Source organism: Astyanax mexicanus, chromosome 5, assembly GCF_023375975.1.
Source record: "Astyanax mexicanus isolate ESR-SI-001 chromosome 5, AstMex3_surface, whole genome shotgun sequence".
NCBI classification, from domain to species: Eukaryota; Metazoa; Chordata; class Actinopteri; order Characiformes; family Acestrorhamphidae; genus Astyanax; species Astyanax mexicanus.
The window spans coordinates 57,086,891-57,107,451 of NC_064412.1; the positions used below are offsets into that span (position 1 = coordinate 57,086,891).

At 37.6% G+C, this 20,561-nt stretch overlaps 1 protein-coding gene across 1 annotated transcript; it reads left to right on the plus strand.

Annotated features, from left to right (window-relative positions):
* Positions 1-4,269: 4,269 nt before the first annotated feature.
* Positions 4,270-12,187, plus strand: ackr3b (atypical chemokine receptor 3b). The gene is made up of 2 exons (XM_007258474.4): positions 4,270-4,432; positions 10,127-12,187. The coding sequence occupies exon 2, from the start codon at positions 10,154-10,156 to the stop codon at positions 11,252-11,254; it is 1,101 nt and encodes a 366-aa protein (XP_007258536.3). The 5' UTR covers positions 4,270-4,432; positions 10,127-10,153; the 3' UTR covers positions 11,255-12,187.
* The last annotated feature ends 8,374 nt before the right edge of the window (positions 12,188-20,561 follow it).

The window sequence follows — 20,561 nt, forward strand, 5'->3', positions numbered from 1 at the left end:
AACTCGGAACAGGAAAAACAACAAAATTCACCTGTTCTAAACAGAACACACAACCAGTAACCAGCCAATCAAAACCGGGTTCTTTTCAGGATTACTGGGGTATTTTTTAGGGAAATAACAGAAAAAAACAAACAAAAAATAGTTAAAGAGTTAAAGAATCATTGTATAAGAGAGAGTTAAACACGTACATCTAAATCTATTCGTTTTATTTACATCAAGTTGGCTTGATGTCAACTTTTAAATGTATTATCAATACATTTACTGATTAGAAAAAAAACAGCAGTACTGGATCTGATTTAATCAAAAATATTGTGTTTTTGTCACCATATCTCATAAATAAATATTGGTACTCAATGTCAATACCGTAAAGATGTGAAACATTTGGAAAATGTTGGATTTTGGTTACTAAACACTACAACTTGAACCCAGCAGTTCTCTTCACTCTTCTATTCTATTCTATTTAAATTGACGCTGGTATTCATCATTGTCTTGAAATTACCTTTTGGTAATCTACATTCAACCAGATAGATATCAGTGTTTACCAACGGTGCTATCCAGCTGGGATTAACATGTAGTTGTCATATTTCTTATCTCCTTCTTAAAAAAAATGCACTTAAATTTACTTTGCATGCATATGTATGTTTGTATTTTTTTACTTTTTTCTATTTTTTTAAAGCAAAAGTGTAAAAGTACTGGTTTCAAAACTACTTAAAATATAAAAGTAAAAGTAATTAAAGGAGAGAAAATAAGGACATTAAGAACAAAAACTTACTCCTATAGTGCACTACCCCACCCTCCCCAAAACACATTATTCTAAAAGCCATAATGACTATAATGTTACTATTAAAATGATAATGTTGATGAATTTGGGATGAGAAAATGAGGGTCCCAACCCGAGACCTGTTGAGAACCCCTGTGCTAAAGCATAATGTTAAGCTTTAAAAAAGTTCTTACATGTTTTCACATCTAAAAAATGTTTGAAAAAGTATATGTTCTTTGGCATTCCAAAAAGAACTACCTTTATCTTTAAGAGTGACCCTTAGATGAGAGAATATGAAATTTGAACAGTGAAACGTTGTGGTTTGGAGGGATTGCAGGTCTACCATCCAAGAATCCACCATTATAGCCTCAAAAATGAAAACCTTGTGGTTTGGGGGAAGAGTAAGCCGACTATCCACCCAGCTACTCTTAAAATGAGGATTAAACATTTTTGTGGTCTATTTTTGCATTCATAGCTTCAAAGAAACACAGCTGGAGGGTCATCACAGCTTCTTAAAGGGGAGCAGAAACTTTTCGTGGCTATTTTCTGCATGAAAAACACTGGAGAGAATGGGAGATATACCATAAAAAAACATGTGGATTGTTTTTACAGATTCATGACACCAATTATATTCCAATATTTGGTAAGAAATTAGAAAAATAAAGTGGTAAATTAAAAACTGATATTTTGCATCAAGTCTCACACTTATGCTTGAAGTAGAATTTTTCTGTGTTTACTGAAAAAAATATGAGGAAACTAAGGCAGATTAGAAACTTTCCACACACTAAACAGAGACAGAAGTTCATTTTGACAATTTTAGCTCTTGTCTTGCAACATTAAACTTATTTTTTGGTTTGCTGGTTTCTATTTCAGCCTTTGGGAGAAGAGAAACTACATCAGAAAATAAATCAAAGGAAAGTAAAAACTGGAAAACCAAAAATGGTTTGAAATATCGCTGTTTAAAGAGTGTTTTTTGGAGAGTATTTGGACAAATGTATTGGTACATCTCTTTATTCATTGTTTCTGCAGAAATTGGCAGAAGCATTAATGTTTTTAGGATGTTCACAAGATAACCATCATCCTCAACTCATCCCAAAACTACTGGATAAAGCTCCATCATTTCAGAAAACACAGTTCCAATAATGTTCCTCTACCCAGTTCAATTCTAAAGAGCATGAGCCAATATACAGTTATTACACAGACTGTCTGTGCATTTGCACATCTTTGTCAGCAGTGGATGCAACTTATCAACGTATCTGTCAACAAACAGTCTCAACAAACATTTGGACGTAGTACCAGTTAACGTGTAGATACCATTATGGAAATGGTTTGAGTTTAGTTTTGCTACTCAATAAACAAAACTAGGCAGTGAAAATGATTCGAATTTGCTTCTTTTGTTATGTTAAATATGACAGATTTTGTCATTAGCATAACAATTGGTTGAAAAGTGAATTGTAGAGAATCCTTGAAAGCTGAACACAAAATTTTAGATTTATATATATATATATATATATATATATATATATATATATATATATATATATATATATATATATATATATATATATATATATATATGGATATACAGTACATACACAGCTCTGGAAAAACATATGAGAGCACTTAAAAATTATGAGTTTTATTGATTTTACCAAATTGAAAACCTCTGGAATATAATCAAGAGGAAGATGGATGATCACAAACCATCAAACCACCAAACTGAACTGCTTGAATTTTTGCACCAGGAGTAAAGCAGCATAAAGTTATCCAAAAGCAGTGTGTAAGACTGGTGGAGGAGAACATGATGCCAAGATGCATGAAAAAAAAAACTGTGATTAAAAACCAGGACTATTCCACCAAATATTGATTTCTGAACTCTTAAAACTTTATGAATATGAACTTGTTTTCTTTGCATTATTTGAGGTCTGAAAGCTCTGCATCTTTTTTGTTATTTCAGTCATTTCTCTTTTTCTGCAAATAAATGCTCTAAATAGTTTATAGAATAAAACAACAATGTTCATTTTACTCAAACATACACCTATAAACAGCAAAATCAGAGAAACTGATTCAGAAACTGAAGTGGACTATTAATTATTTTCAGAACTGTATATACTTTTTTCAAAAAATCTGTTTGTTTTTTAGGGTTAAATGAAAAATTGTGGTCTCGGACGTTTGGAGCTCTCTGGATATTTTTAAATGCCTCTCCAACAAGTGTTTTTCAGCAGCCGACAAGTGCTGAGCATGTGCGGAGGCTCTTTGAGACTGAGGAGAACCCCAGGTGTCTCCACATGAAGCTTCTGGAGAAAATACCAAGAGAGTTCAGAGCTGAGCTGAGTTCACACAGCAGGACTTCAGCACTTCTGAACAATAAGCAGTGAAAGATTGTTAAAATAGATTTGTTTAAAGCTTCTATTGGCTGCTGATGACTGTTTTATGTCTTCAGTACTGTCTATCCCTGACTCTTTTTATGATAGACAATCTAAAATTATCCTAATATGGATCTTAATCATATCAGATTGTCCATGATTTCTCTCAGTGAGCTAATATCACAGCAAATTGGCCAGTGTTACATCAACACTACTCGTGCAATAATAGCACTGTGAGTGTTATCCCTAACAGCTTTGCATAAACACCTACAGTGTTGGTTTTAACACAGGCAAATGTGCTGTTCAGCTTTAGAAATGCAATAAAATACAGCACATTTACATTCCCATAACCTAGCGTCATGGGATGTAAACAGTGGTTTTTAATGAGCTTCTTCTGCACGTTTAAAGTTATTAATGCCTCGTTTTAAATGTCAGGGCTCTCCAGATTCTAGTAAGGAGGTGTGGAGCTACTTTGAGCTGGATAACGGTGTAAAAAGTGATTTATCAGGGTAAATTATGCCCCGTGTCACCCAGTCTGAAGGGTGTTTGTTGGACAAACTGTTAAAATTTCTGGATCTCTAAACGCTGTGGGAGAACGGAGGTGTGCTATTCATCAAAGATAAGAACTTTTTTTATCATGTTTTACTACAATAAAAGTACATTTTACACTGGAGTTCTACTTTAAAAAGGGGACTGAGGTAAAATAAAAAACTGAGAAATCAATTTTTTTTATTTTTAAATAAGCTTTTAATTAGCAGAGAATATGACTAAAAATTGTGGACTGCGTTAATATATGACTTCTTCTTTGTCCAATCATTACTCAATCACTGTACTAAAAATATATAAGCTCTGCGATTTTAAGTAAGGAGTTTATTGGCTTGGTAAACTGAACATATATACAGTACAGCAGATCTAATGTTTTTACAGAGCATGAAAACAAGTGTTTCCAAAACTTTGCACTGATTTTGGCTCTCCTGGTTGAAGGGGGTTGGGTTGTTTGGGAGGTGTGTGTGTGTGTGTTTGTGTGTGTGTGTGTGTGTTGGGGGTGGGGTGTGTGTATGTGTGTGTGTATGTGTCGCGCGTGCTGCATCGGCCTCGCGGGGCGCTGTCCCGCGCCTATATGAGCGCGCGCGCCGGCAGCGCGGAGTCAGTATCGGAGTGAAGTTTTGCAGTAAAGACCTGAAACTGCAGCTGCGCGCGCGCTGTCCCATTACTCTCCAGCACAGAACAGAGCCTTACCGGGAGCACTGGGAGCCTCCCATCACCAGTACTGACAGCAGACAGGACCGGAGAGCTCGAGACAAACGTAAGGATTTACTGTTTAACTCAAACGTGATTTAATTACATCAATCGCTAAATATGCGCTCAAATCTGCGGTAAATCTGCGCTTCTGGATTCAGTTTAGAGCAGCAGTCTGAGGTTCTGGTGCTGGTTCTGGTGGATGGCAAGTGTGTGGAAGGCAAATTTCAGCAGAGTTTCTTTAGATAAAGTATATATTTGTATATATAGAGAGCTGAAAACATTATCTAATTGTCTTATTCAACTATTATTATCATAAGAAAACTTTTTAAACATAAGGATTAACTGTTTAACTGAGATGAGATTTAATAACACTAAATTTGTGCTGCTTGATTCAGTCTGAGGATGGTTCTGATTTTGGATCTGGTTATGGTGTTGCTTCTAGTTTTGTTGTTAGTTTTATTTCTAGTGTTGGTTCTAGATATAGTATTAGTTCTGGTATTGGTTTTAGTTCTGGTGTTTTGTTGTTGGTGGATGGCAGGAGTTAAAGCACTACTCCCATCCAGTTTAACCTCCAGTCTGAGAGATTGGGAAAAACTGGAAGAGCTGGGTTTCGTGCAGTACATACAGTATAAAGAGGTTGTTTAGTAAAGCATCAAAATACCTCAGTTAAATACACACAGAGTTCAACTCACACAAATATGAACCATTTTATTAATACATATTTACATAATTACTATTGTAAATATACAGTATTCATTACTATCTTATTAGTATACAGTAACTATAATTAAATTACATGTACATGCTTTATGGTGAAAGTTGATATACTGTACAATAATGAGACAGGTAATATGTTGTATGTTTTGTGTTTTTACAAAACAAATCTTATCTTAATATAATACTAGTTATACAAACAGGCTTTGTATACTACTATAGACAGACATTTAGCATTTTATAAGGACCCTTAATAGTAATTGTAACTAGTACACTGTATTAGGCACTGTATTAGCATTTACGTTGTACTATAATATACATACTGTATATACAGCACATCAAAGCTTGATTTCTTTAATTGATATATTATAGTGCTGATATTATTGCATTAATCAATCGTGCATTAATACAAAATATATATCCTATTATTCAACTCAGTTTGTTTATGATGAGGTTTATGATGTGTATGTAGTTTTGGGATTATTACCTATGATTTGATTCTATGATTTGTTTTTCCTTTGCTATAGTATTGTAGTAATATATAGTCTTTTTTGCTTTGCTTTGGCCCAGTTTATTCTTTTTTTTTTTGTATTTCTGGGCACCTCAGGCTCCTTGCAGAGCATGGCTGACCATCCACGTTTAGACGAGGTAGATTCCCTGCAAATACCCTCCTCCTCCTTTGAAAGGGAACAATGCTGAGTTTCAGGGGATTTAAAGAGAGAGAGAGAAAAGGACAGAGAGACAGAAAGAGAGAGAGAGAGAGAGAGAGAGAGTGAGGGGTTGGGTGGGGTTGGGTGTGAGGGGAGGTCTCTCTCTCTCTTTCTCTCTGGTGAGAGTGGGTCCACACAGGCAGCTCTTTGTGGCGGCCGGTGCGAGTGCAGCCCGGGGCCGACTGCTGAGCGCAGCACCAGGTGAGGTGGGGGTTCACGCAGGGATATTTGTGTAAAAAGTGTAAACACAACGACTTTACAACCAGGTGGGTGGAGGAGCTCTCAGAGAAGAGACCACCAGCTTTTATTGCACCTGAGGATCCAGGTTAGAGCTTAACGCTGTCTCTTAGTGTCGTCTCTTAACGTAACTCCGTCTCTCTGCACTAACATGAGCTATAATAAAAAAAGCGACTCGTCTTTAGCCCTATCCTATCCAGACGTATCCAGGATTAGTTTCTCAGGGGGTCCTCTGTGGGGTAATTTTCTCTTTTATGTTTTTTTTTTATCCTCTCTTATTTTATTCCCGTCCAGAACAATCATGTACGTGTTTTTCTCAGACGTCCTCTAAAATAATTACAGGCTGAATGATCTACTTATCTTTTTCTCTGAACTCTTTTCGTGGTCCTCTGGTAATTTTAGTCCTGTCCAGACGCACATCTCTGAGTTTCGTCTCCTCGCGTTTATACATATATTACATATATTGAGGTTGTTTAGGAAAGTTATTACACGTTGGGTTTGCGTTTCCACGGAGATCCATGTGTAAACACAACAGTGAGTGGAAAAATGGAGGAGCTACTGAATGCCGTGATGTCATGTGAGCGAGAAAACCAAAAAAACAAAAAAACTCACTTTCTCTTCTTTTTCAATTGCAGTTCAGATGCAGTTTTATTCAGTTTTATCACTGAGTAGAAGAAGTGTGAAAAATGATTTATTTTTCACAGACGTCCCCCTGAGAAACTAATCCCATTCGGATAGAGCTTTAGTTGAGGAAGGTTCATCTCGCAGTAAGTAGTAAGTAGTAAGTAGTAAGTGAGGATCTCAGGGTACATTAAGAACAGCTGGCTCTGCTCTCACGTTTCTCTTAAATGGCATGAAGGCTGAGCGCTAACCATGTTTCAGGGTTGAGAGGGAGAGAGAGAGAGAGAGAGAGAGAGAGAGAGAGAGAGAGAGAGAGAGAGATGGATGATTAGGAATGAAAATAAACAGGCTTAAACAGGTTGTATCACCCAGTGGTTCTTCGAGCAGAACCAGGACGTCTTGTTGCTGTTGAAAACTGACACTCTTTAAAATTGCACCATTTCAGTTTTGACAAAAGTGGCTTTATCTATTCTTTATTGTGTAGTTAAAGAGTTAAATAAATGTGCTTTACTGTCTTTGCTTGTTCTAATAGAGGAGATATTTATATGAGAAAGCAGAGCTTTAAACACGTCCAAGACCTTGATTAAGACCTGATCTTTAACAAATAATGCAAAATACTTTACTGCACTCTAAGGAAAATAAGTACAGATTTGTACTTAAAACAGTACCAAGCTTGTACTTTTTTGTACTCAACGGTACTCTCTTCATAATTGTACCCTCAATGGTATAATGTTGGTCTTTACAGGGTCAAGTTTGTTCCCTCTAAAGTACAAAGTCATTCCTAACAGCAATAAGCACAGATTTATACCATTTAACCTGCAACCAAAAGGTGCATTATCACAATTCTGTATCACTGTACTGATAAACAATATATATTTTAATAAATTGCACATTTTTTATTTGAAAGCCAGAAAATTTTGCATCATCAAATTCTTGACACATATTTTAGTTGATGATAATGTTTATAGTGTTTATATAATCTTTACTGGCACAAAAATAAAACATGGGTACAAAAAAGAACTTTCACTGAAAGGTACTTATTCGTACCTCAATCTAAGATACAGCCCCAGAAACAAGCTTTATACTCTTTTAAGTACAAATCTGTACTTATTTTTAGTACATCTTAGTGTGTACCTTATATTGAGATACAAAAAAGTACCTTTCAGTGAAAGTCCTTTTTTGTATCAGTGTCTTTTTTGTGACAGTAAAGATTATATAAAGATTATAAACCATATCATCAACTGAATATGTGTCAAGAACTTGAAGATCCAAAATGTGCAATTTACTAAAATATATATTGTTTATTAGTACAGTGATACAGAATTGTGATAATGTACCTTTTGGCTGATTAAGTGGTACAAATCTGTACTTATTGCTTTTAGGAACGATTTGTACTTCAGATGGAACAAATCTGACCCTGTAGACCAAAATTGTACCATTTATAAAGAAGTACTCATATCATACCTCTGTTTTTTAGCGTGTGTTTGCTCTCTGTTTGTTACTGCAGGGACCAGAGAGCAGTTTTTTGATCATGCAGATGTGCATGCAGTGCGTCAATGAAATTCTTGAATGAATCATAGCTTCCTTCTGTTTTTGCCAGTTCAAAGCCCAGCGTAATTCCACTTCTGGACGCAGCCTATAATGGAGCGTTTCACCTCCTGGTGTTAAGAGTAGCAACAACACTCCTGCATGAGCCTGATTTCTGTTTTCTGTCACTGGTCTTCCTTCCAGACTAAGCAGAGCTCCTCCTTCACCTAAACACATCATGCACATGCCCTGTGTTCCTGACTGCTGCCTTTCTTTCTTTCTTTTATGTTGGATATCTGATCTTATCTGATGAGCTTTTCATCTTGATCATGCAATTCCACTGTCTTTCATCCTCACAGCTCACACTTTCTTTATACTTTACAGTCTGTAGTCCATCAGCCATAGAATAGACTCACTAATAATCCAGTTAACACGCACTGTATGCGGGAGTTCCCATCCTACAGTGTGTGTGTGTGTGTGTTTATTTATTTATTTATTATTTATTCATTTATTCAGTTTTCTGTAACCCCTTAACCCCAAGGCCATGATTTTTGTCGATTGTCTGTCTGCCTGATATATATAAATATATATATATATATATATACACCACTAAATTTGAGGATTTCTAATCAATCAAAACATATAACTGTAATTCTACTAGGGCTGCAACGATTAGTTGATATAATCGTCAATGTCGATTATTTAAAATTGTCAACTACAAGTTTAATTGTAGACTAATCGCTATTTGTAACAGTAAAACATTACACAAATGGCTGGGGACAGAAGCACAATGGATGATGGGTAAATAGATCCTATTTCCTCACTAAATAATTAGTGCTTTCCACATTTAAACAACATCGTGACATTTAAACGGATTTTAAATCTCATGATCAGCAGTTTCTATCGCTTTTAGAGACGTAGCACATGGCAGAAATCATCGTTGACTAATCGATTAATCGGAAAAATAATCGTCAGATTAGTCGACTACCAAAATAATCATTAGCTGCAGCCCTAAATTGTAATAGAACATATCAAAAAATATTTTAAATAAATCTGCTAATATAATGAATGTCATAAAATTGACTCTTTCCTAAACTTCATTTATTTTAAAATCAATATTTTCCTTAATACAAATCCCTCAAATAGTTCATGTTCTCCAAACCTTTAGTTTTGCTATGTTTGTCTAGTTTTGGGTTTGATTCCTGATTTTGATTGTTACTGATCTGGAATTATTATTAAGTGGAGTAAAGAGAAAGTGAACAGGCAGCTTCTCCAAGTGTAGGAGATTTCAAAGCCCTTAAATAAGTTATTTTAAAGAGTTTAAACAACTTATTTTACTGCAGAAAATATAGTTTTATATCACCTAGACTTGTAGTTAATGAGACTGAGAGTGATTGTGCTGTAGTTTGTACTGTATAGAGATTGAATTACTGAATACACTGATTATTTTCCTCAGAGGAGAAGCTTCTCTCTCTCTCTCTCTCTCTCTCTCTCTCTCTCTCAGCTTGCATTCTTTCCTCCAGGCCTGAGGTATTCACTGGCTGATTACTCTCAGATGCATTAGTCTGTGAGACTGACTGAGACTGAGACCCTTCCCTGATAATTCCTTCTTTGATCCTTTTTGGCAGCAATTGTCCAAACTTGTCGTGCTATTGATAGATTAAGGCGACCCTGGGAAATGCAGGATACCGCTGGCTAACGCTGGCTAGCGCCGGCTCCCTGTAAAGGACGAGGCGGAAAAAATTCCTCTAAAACCGCATGAGGTCCTGCCCTCTGACACCGAACCCATGGCGTGTTTGAGATGTTTCGGATTATGCGTGTTGTTCTTAAAAATAAACATTCTTCTCTACACATTTTTCTCTCCTGCTAGAGCTTAATTAAAGCCTTGCTTGCGTCTCTCAAAACCCACCAAAACTCTAAACTCACCAGCTGAACGTCTTGTGTTTCAGGTCACTTCTGCTGAGAAGGAGGACAACATGAACGAGAACATGAACGACCTGAATGACCTGCTGGACATGCTGACGGAGCAGAACTTCTCCTTCCTGGACGATAATGGTTCACACGTGGAGACGCTGGTGTGTCCCACTACCTTCAGCCAGAGAGCTCTACTCTACGCACTGTCAGTCCTCTACATTTTCATCTTCCTCATCGGCCTGGCCGCCAACGCTCTGGTGGTTTGGGTGAACGTGAGGGCCGGGAGACGGGAACGTCACGAGACGCACCTGTACATCCTCAACCTGGCGATCGCTGACCTTTGCGTGGTGGCCACCCTCCCCGTCTCTGTGAGTTCCCTGCTCCAGCATGGCCACTGGCCCTTCGGCGACGCCATGTGCAAGATCACTCACCTCGTCTTCAGCGTCAACCTCTTCAGCAGCATCTTCTTCCTCACCTGCATGAGCGTAGATCGCTATCTCTCAGTATCTCACTTCAGTGATTCTCCAGGTCAAGGCAAGAGAAGATGGGTCAGGCAGATGATCTGTGTTGGCGTCTGGCTGCTGGCTCTGTTGGCCGCTCTTCCCGACACCTACTTCCTTCAGGCGGTCAAATCCTCTCATTCCGAGGCGACCGTGTGCAAGTCCGTGTACCCGGCCGAGACTACGAGGGAGTGGACGGTCGGCGTCCAGATGAGCTTCATCGTCTTGGGCTTTGCCGTCCCTTTCCCAGTCATCGCTGTCTTCTACATTCTCTTGGCGAGAGCGGTCCAGCCGTCTGCAGACCAGGAGCGACGTCTCGGCCGTCGACTGATCTTCACCTACATTGTAGTCTTCCTGGTCTGCTGGCTGCCCTACCACGGCACCTTGCTTCTGGACACGCTAGCTCTTCTGAACGTTCTACCGCTCAGCTGTGCCCTGGAAAACGTCTTGTACGTGGCAATGCACCTCACGCAGTGTCTCTCCCTGCTCCACTGCTGCCTCAACCCCGTCATCTACAATTTCGTCAACAAGAACTACCGCTACGACCTCATGAAGGCCTTCATCTTTAAGTACTCCACCAAAACAGGCCTGGCCAGGCTTATCGAAGCGTCGCACGTGTCTGAGACGGAGTACTCGGCCGTGGAGAATCAGGGACCTCTGTGAACAGGAAGAGATTGACTCTTCCAATTGGATATTCCAGTTTCCTATCGGCTATAATAATAATCTCTAATGACCCTCTGTATTGGGTTGTGAAACACATGTAAAAAAATAAAGCAGAAGTGATGCCCAAAGGACTTCTAGGAATTCCAGGACTACTTCCAGGAATTCCTCCAGGACTTCTTCTAGGACTTCTTTTAGGACTTTGTATTCATAGAGTATGTGTTCTGTACATCTCTCTGCAAACCGAAGAATGGTATTTTTCCTTTTTGTACATTTGAATATGTGAATATTGTTTTTATTTTATATAGGGATGTAAGACGAAAGCACTTGTACTGAACGCAGAGTTGAAAACAAAGTTTAGTTAGTTGAAAGTCAGTCGCCTGGGTCTCGCCGTTGGTTGACCAAGCGTGTTGGGTCAGCAGGGTCAGCCCGGATCCCCTCCCCCCCTTCAGAGAAGCTTCTAAAAGAACCCAAAAAGCCCCCGGGGCTCTTTTTCAATCCCGGCGTCTGCCTGCATTTATCCGTACAGTCGACTCCACCGTAGGTCAGACTCCACCGCCTCCTCTAGGCTGTAGATCTGAAGATCTGAAGCGTCTCGAACACATTGGACCGTGACCGAGTGACCGGTTTTCCTTAAAGGGAGTGAACGGGTTCTCTTAAAGGGAGGGGTGAACAAAGGGAACAGTCAGATCACGATCAGAAGAAGCAAGAACAGAATCTCGATTCTCTTTACGAGAGATCATCAAAAGATGAAGGTGGATGTGGATGATGTGTATGTAGCCATTTGTAGAAAATATACTGTATTTTTTTTTAGGTTGATGTATGTTTTGTAAATATTAAGACATATTTATATATTCATCCGTTTGTACGCTCTGTGTTGAAGTGTTAAATTCTTGTACTTTTGAATAAAAAAAAAATGCTATTTGTACAAATACAGTCATCCTGGTCATCTGTTCTTTGTTTTCCACATTTAATTACATTTAATTTTTCAATTTCTGTTTATGGTCGGATAAATGGCTCACTTACACAGGTTACACAACACAAATTTTTCATTTTTACTCACTAAATTTTACTGCTTTCCACATTTAAACAACATCTAGACATTTAAATGCCTTATAAATCTCACGTTCATTTGTTTCTATTTGTTTCTATTTGTTTCTAGTTTGATTGAAGAAGGGTGTAAAGTACATCCCTGGTGAAAAATATATATATATATATATATACTTAATTGTACTTTAAACATATTGAGAAATGTCTAAGTATGCTGTAAATATACTAAGAGATTTTTGTACTTACTTAAAATATATTAAAAGCACATTAATATGAAGTATATGAAGTAGTTTGTTTAAATGTTACTTAAATATATTTGTAAAAAATAGTTCCATTTTAGTACAGTTAGGTACACTAAGCATAATTTAAAGTATAGGACTTTTGTTTGTTTGTATTTTTATACGATACGAAGTAAAATAGGTACAAAAAAAGATGCAAGAAAGTTGCATTTTAGCACTATTTAAATATACTGATTAATTATTTTCTTTCTAAAGAGTTCCATACAGTTACATTAAGATTTACAGCAGTTTACACTAGCTTTACATAATTATACTAAGGATTATACACATTCTCTATATTCTAAATGACTTTACGTTGCTTTTTTCGTGCATAAAGTAAGGCGTAAACACAGATGTTGCTCGTGCTGAAGTAAAAGCGTTTACAGTAAATGTGTTTAGAGTTTGGAAATGCTTTAGAGTTTAGAGTTTAGAGTTTTCTGGGGGTTTTTCTGTGTAAAATCTATCCATATGGCTGCCCTTAAGGAGAGTACACATCTTCTACTGATCCAGTGGGGGATAATTCATGTGCGTGCATGAGTGTGTGTGTGTGTGTGTGTGTGTGTGTGTGTGTGTGCGTTTTCCTTTCTCCTGAGGAGATTTGCTCTTTGTGTATTCGCCTTCGGTGGTTGAGGAAAGGAGGGGAACATGGTTAATCAGTACCAGGGGTCCTCTCCCTCCTCTTTTCTCCCTCTCTTACTCCCCCTCTCCCACGATTTTTCTACCTCTTTTACTCCCTCTCTCTCTCTCTCTCTCTCTCTCTCTCTCTCTCTCTCTCTCTGTCGTTCTCTTGCTTTGTACTTTTCTCAAAAGGATCCAGGTGTTTCTGGAATCAGCGCCAACTTCCACAGAGCCCCTCCAGCTCCTCTATATCTCTGTCTCCAAACGCAGAGCAAATTACACTGTCTGTTCCAGGGCTTTTTACCATCACCTCCCAAGTGGAAACTCCCCGCGACAAGAGCTCGTATCTCCAAGGGTCTACATTTACCCAGAAACGTATAATAATAAGATGCTCTTTGCTGATGTGGCCCTGCAGAACTGATGGAGCCAACAGGCCTGAATACAGAAAACACAAATTATCATATGTGTATATACTTGTTTACTGACAATAAACCAGGCTACAATATCTCAGAGTTTCTAAAAAGGGTTTAAAAGGGTTTCAGTTCAAGTAAAACTGTAAAAAAATGAAATTATTGAACAAAAGAACCTCAAAATTTTATGGCAACATGATGCATTAATATTTTTTAGCTCAAAATCTCAACAACTGCACTGCTTGTCATTTTTATGAGAGATTTATCTGATTACCCAACCTACATTTGCTTGCTCACATAATATATAATAAACATTTATTTAAATAGCACTTTTCTAAACAGGTCCTGTTTTCATCAATGCCTGATAAAAGTGCTCCAATAAAGCACAGGGCATGGTCATGGGCACCTTAAGAGCATTGTGAAGTCCATGCCTCCAATGATCAGATCAGATTTAGAAGCATAAGAGGAACCTACACTACATTAGGCAGGTGGTACTAATGTTCTGGCTGATCTGTGCTGTCATGTTGTCTCTGTTCAATGAAAAACATGAATCAAAAATAGACTGTGAATGGAATTTAGTGCAAAATATAATTATATTCAATGTAATTTTAGAGCATTTCTATTGGTCAGAATAATTTACACACTGCACAGTACAGCCTAAAGTCTTAAAACAACAGAGAAAACTAAAAATGACTTTTTTTAAATTGCTAAACAGCAGCGATATATGAGCATGGTCCTATAATACTGTACATACTGGAAATTCCCTTTTCCCTTTAGGTGAACCTGTACAGAGAGACAGAACAGAGAGACAGTACAGAGAGACAGAACAGAGAGACAGTACAGAGAGACAGTACAGAGAGACAGTACAGAGAGACAGTACAGAGAGACAGTACAGAAGGTACGAGTAAATCCAGATCAAAGCGTTTTTACTGCGGTAGTTTAAACCAGTAAAACTGGTGCTGAAACCTGTTATAACACAATGCTTTAATTTAACACCCCAAACAGACTGTGTGTTTAAACGGCCAATTAGCTGCTCTGATTCTCTCTCAGCCAAAAGCATCAGATCTGCCTGCAGGTAGAGAGAAGAGCACTGTGTAAAAATCATAGAAAAATACATATGATCATCAACACTTAAGACTTTCTTTAAAGAGACAATCTGTTAGTTTTCGGAACTTAGAAACCTCTCTGGTAAGATGGTGTAATTGCACTAAAAATGCAGAAAAGTGCGGAATAGTAAATAAAATAACATTGCTGTTCCCGTAAATGAGCTGCTGGAGCTCCTTCACAGCGTCAACCAGCAGCTCAGTTTCCTCTGCTGAGAAGAGTTTGTTGAACACGTCCAGGTAGCTGCACCGTTACAATAGCAATCCACCAAAATCAGAGGTCACCTGACTTTTCTTAAAGGGGAAGATTAGCATGATTGAGACACTCTGATTGGTTTATTATTTCACGTTACGCCCAAAATTATAATTAATCACACCCATGATTAATTAAGAGAATTAGAACATACATTTTGCAAGTTTCAAGGTTTACTTTTCCTGTCATTATGATAGCAAAGCACACGAACTGAACGCACATGTATAAACGCTCAGAGCAGCAAAGGGAACTTTTACAGACAACATTCCTCCCAAATTCCAAATAAAAATATTGTTACAGGCTTTCAGACCATAAATAGTGCAAAGAAAACAAGTTACTCATATTCATATTAAAGTTGTAAGAGTTCAGAAATAATCAATATCTGGTGGAATAACCCTGGTTTTTAATCACAGTTTTTTTTTTCATGCATCTTGGCATCATGTTCTCCTCCTCCACCAGTCTTACACACTGCTTTTGGATAACTTTATGCTGCTTTACTCCTGGTACAAAATGTTTTTGAAGCAGTTCAGTTTGGTGGTTTGATGGCTTGTGATCATCCATCTTCCTCTTGATTATAATCCAGAGGTTTTCCATTTTTTACAGAGCTGTATAGCACTTTTAACCAATTAGCACAGCTCATTCCCAGCACTTTCCCGGTAGGCCGAACTGATCCTGACAATGGAATCCCTCTGTTTTTTTACAACCACTGCAAACACAATGGCAGCAAAGGCGTCTCGGCGGTAAACTCACCGTCTGTGCCGGAGCTGAATGGCCGGATCGTGGGAGAGGTATGAGAGAGGGAGTGTGTGAAAGGATCTGGGTCCTCTTTAGGGTGAATCAGTCTGAATCCGACTGAGCCGAACGCAAACCTGCACAGTTTTCCGGGCCCTGGCGCCCCGACTGCACTAATGCACAAAAACCACCTCCTGAAAGATGTTGCACATTCTGCTCTCAGGCTGAAACCGATCCTGCTGTTGTGTTTCGCTCCACGGTCGGCGAGGTGCTGATTTCTACAGAAGCCAGAAGCCCCTATGCCTCCGAGAGCTAGAAAATACTCGCATGTATCAATATAGTGATTTATAACCTCGGTCACGCCCTCATCTCCTGACCGCTGGCCTGGGTTCACCAAGGAGACGCTGCAGAATGCTAAAAAAACACAGCGGGAAGCGTAAAACTCGAAGACAAACAGGAGGAATTTATGTTGGCCAGATCTGAAGTCTCTTCTGAATGGGTTTGTGGATTTGCTGCCACAGAGTAAGCCTGTGGTTACCACACTGCTTCTAACACACTGTGGCAGTAAATAATAAAACAAAAAGCTAAATACCCTCCAAAAATCAGATCAGAAAATATATCAGAACTTAATCTGGCCTTAAATACTGTTTCACACTGCTTTGGTCATAATTTATTAATAAAATATTCTCTTGTGAAAGTGTAAACATCAATAGTTTAGACACTCTTCATTCAGTGATTTTCTTTATTATTTCTCTCTTTATTGTTCGTTTATTTAACATATTTTTTATGCGCATCTTGAAACGCTCAAAAGGCATGTGCTAATTTATCATGATTAATTTTGGGCATAAAGTGAAATAATAAACCAATCAGAGTGTGTCTTGCTCATCATTCCCTTTAAAAGTAGAACTAGGTGAGCTCTGATTTTGGTGGATTGCTATTGTAACGGTGCAGCTACCTGGACGTGTCCAACAAACGCTTCTTCTCAGCAGAGGAAACTGAGCTGCTGGTTGACGCTGTGAAGGAGCTCCAGCAGCTCATTTACGGGAACAGCAATGTTATTTTATTTACTATTCTGTTTATTGTTGATGTAAAAGTTGGGTTTGTGCTGCTGTGTGTTCATGTGTTGCCAAGATAGCAATGAACGTCTGACTGTTGACTGTTGTCAGGGTTTAAATCAGTAAGTGGAGCTCCTGTGTTTTCTGTTGCCAAGATAAACAAGCAAAACTCCAGCAATAGTGTAATAAAACATTACTCATTACCTAATGCATCTATCTAAGAATACACTATGACTGTTAATCAGTTCTATACAGTAAGACGAGATCAAAAATAACACTGACTAATTCAAAATATGAGTACAATGATGCTCTCTGTCCAATTTGAGAATCCAGCAGAAGTGAGTTAAACAGTTCGGCTGTGTGGTTTGCAATAACAGAGCATTTGTGATTATTATTCATTGTTTATATCACAGCTCTGGGGTTCTGTGGGGAAATTTAACTCAGATGTAATTATTATGTACAGCCTGGTCACTGTTCGCTAACATATGGCAGCAGATTGGAAAAATACAGTGGAAAAAATAAATAAAAACAACAGATTTTCTAGTCAGAGCCTTCAAAGTAGACAGTGGTGGGCTGAGTCTCCCAAGTCGATCTGAAAAAAATAAAAAACAGGCCGTTTCCAAACCACCACCTCCCCACTAACACGCCATTACAGCACGCCATATGTACTATAGCTGTGGAGCTGTAGAGCTGTGGTGTAATTCCACTCATACAGGCTTGTTAAGGCTCAGGATGATGAAATCTGGCACGTTTGCATCCTATTTAGTGTGAAATGTTGGATGTGTTGAAAGCTAAATGCACTCAGTGTCAGTTAAACTGAATATACTGTATTTAACGTAATCCAGAAATCCAGATCTCCAGCATTTCTATTAGTCCATTCACCCAATTTTCCTACACATTACACACATTTTACACATTTTGCACTCTAAGGCGTGTTGCGATGCTCATTGCTATCTTACACCCCACCAACAGTATGTTCTATTTAGTCCTCATGCTAAAGAATGCTGGTAAAATTGTGAAAAAGCTCACAAATATACAGCTTTTACCATAAAACAGATTTTACCAAATTAATTGGAATATAATCAAGAGGAAGATGGATGATCACAAACCATCAAACCACCAAACTGAACTGCTTGAATTTTTGCACCAGGAGTAAAGCAGCAAAAAGTTATCCAAAAGCAGTGTGTAAGACTGGTGGAGGAGAACATGATACCAAGATGCATAAAAAAATGTGATAAAAAAACATGGTTATTCCACCAAATATTGATTTCTGAACTCTTAAAACTCTTTTTTGTTATTTCAGCCAATTCTCATTTTCTGCACATAAATGCTCTAAATGAGAAGAGTTTGTTGGACACGTCCAGGTAGCTGCGCCGTTAAAATAGCAATCCTCCAAAGTCAGAGCTCACCTGACTCTTAAAGGAAATGATGAGGAAGAGACACTCTGATTGGTTTTTTTCACGTTACGCCTAAAATTAACCACACCCATTATTAATTACAAGAATTAGTACATGCTTTTTTGAGCGCCTTAAGCTGTACTTTACCCATCGTTACGATAGCAAAAACTCACTGACACGCCCTAAATTAAGCTGTACAGTGCACAGTGGACAAGTTAACTACAGATTGCTAAAATAGGATATAAATTTGTGTTTTTAGAAAGGGCTAAAAAGCAAGAAATTTACAGATTTAATGTATTTTAGTCCGTAAATATGTGAATAAACACATATTTTTGTACATATTATTGTAAATCTACATATATACAAATACCAGTCCTCAGTAAAACAGTGAATTTATGGTCTGTACAGAAACTCTGTAGTTCTGTGGATCCATTAGCTGCTCAGCTCTGCTGTTATATTTACTGAAGCTCTGAGATACAGATCAGACAGAATCACAGAAAGAAGAGCAGAAAGGAAGTTTCAGTAAACTATTTAGACACAGATGCAGCCGACGCTGTTTAGAGTGTATTCTCTCTTCCTTCTGAATAACATGTTTGTGTAATATAATGTATATAATGCAATAGTTTGAAATGGAACAACTGTTTCCAGCTTTTCCCTCCCAGCTGGATCCATCTCAGCCTCGCAAATTATTATAAACATAACCAGACATATGGCTTCATATGACATGAATCAAAAACTAATATTCACTTTAATAAGCTTTACTGGAGAGTGATGGATGGAAGATGGGATGGGGAGGATGAGCATGCTGTGATAGAGTGGCTTAATACAAGTTTAAATCAAAAGAAGTTCGGACGGTAAGAAAAAGAAAACAATATATTTTTACATTTCCTATGACTGCAATATATTAAATAAAAATATAAATATATTTAACGCTCTATGTGGTCAACTTTTCTTTTCTTTTAATTTTTAATCCAAAGCAGACAATATATTTTTTTCCAAAAAGGATCTGGGTAACCCTTTACAATAAGAATTCATTAATTACAATAATTAACAATAACATCACTTATAATAGAATGTTAATTATTTATTAATTTTAGTTAAACATTATTCATCATTACAAAATTTTAACTAATTCTTCAATTTATTATTATTTACAACATTTTGTGATTTTAATAACACCTTAACTAATATTTTGTGTGAAAAAAAGTATACTTCAATTGTGCTAAAATATTTAAGTTATATATTTAAGTTACAGTAGGTTTTTTAGAACTTAATTTGTACTTAATTACTATTAGTTTGTAATTAAATTAATATAAATTTACACTAAATTTAGGCCGAGTATACTTGTCAAATGTTCTTGTGGGCACAATTTAATACAATTTGAGTACACTTTTAAAGTTGTATATTTTTAACATAAGCCATCAAACCAGGCGTAAAGCAGCATAAAGTTATCCAAAAGCAGTGTGTAAGACTGGTGGAGGAGGAGAACATGATGCCAAGATGCATATAAAAAAACTGTGATTAAAAAACAGTGTTATTACTTTATTTTAATGATGTTTATTACTAAGGTAGCTAAATGTTAAGTGTGACCCTTATTAAACCCTTAGTAAAGTGTTATTATTAGTCTCTCAGTATATAAGTGTATGTTGTGGTGTTTTAGTCTGATTTTAGATGCAGTTAAAGCCGTTAGTAAATATTTACTCTGGGTGTTTTTAATTGGTTGACTGTATTCAGTGAGCATCTGGCTGAGAGATGCTTTAAATACAGTAACACAGAGGACACACACCGACAGAAACTGAGAGAGAGAGACAGAAAGAGAGAGAGACAGAAAGAGAGAGAGAGAGAGCAGTTAATATCAGTGTAAATTAGCTGCTGTATCAGTGGGTTGATTAGCATGTAGAGAGTTAATGCCGGATCAGAGGGAGGGGCCGGTCGGGTCATTAGCATCTCACACCCTGTGGGTCTATAGCACCTTCAGTACTACAGTGCTAACGGCCCATTCAGACCCTGTGCCCTGCGTTTAGACTCTGAGTTTAGCAGTAAGGCTCTAACTCATCCCTCAGCCGCTCTGTTTGGTAATGAGCTAGGTCTATAAGTCTGTAGGTCTGTAAGTCTGTAGGTCTGGTTTACAGTCCAGACTGGGCTAAAGGTCTGGAAAAGGTCCATCAAAAAAAGCACTGGGTTAGGAGGCCAACAACTGACCCTAAACTCAGAGAAACACTGGCTGAAAAACAACACAAAAGTGGTAATTCCCATTTTATTGCTGATTTTATACTGATAGAAGCACAAAACCCAATTAATAGGGTTCCTATAAAAAAAAGTTTTTTTTATGCCTGGATGTCTTTATTTAATTTAATCTATAAAAATATGTATAAAAAATGTTATTGTGGTTGTCTTAAAATCTTATTGCAGAC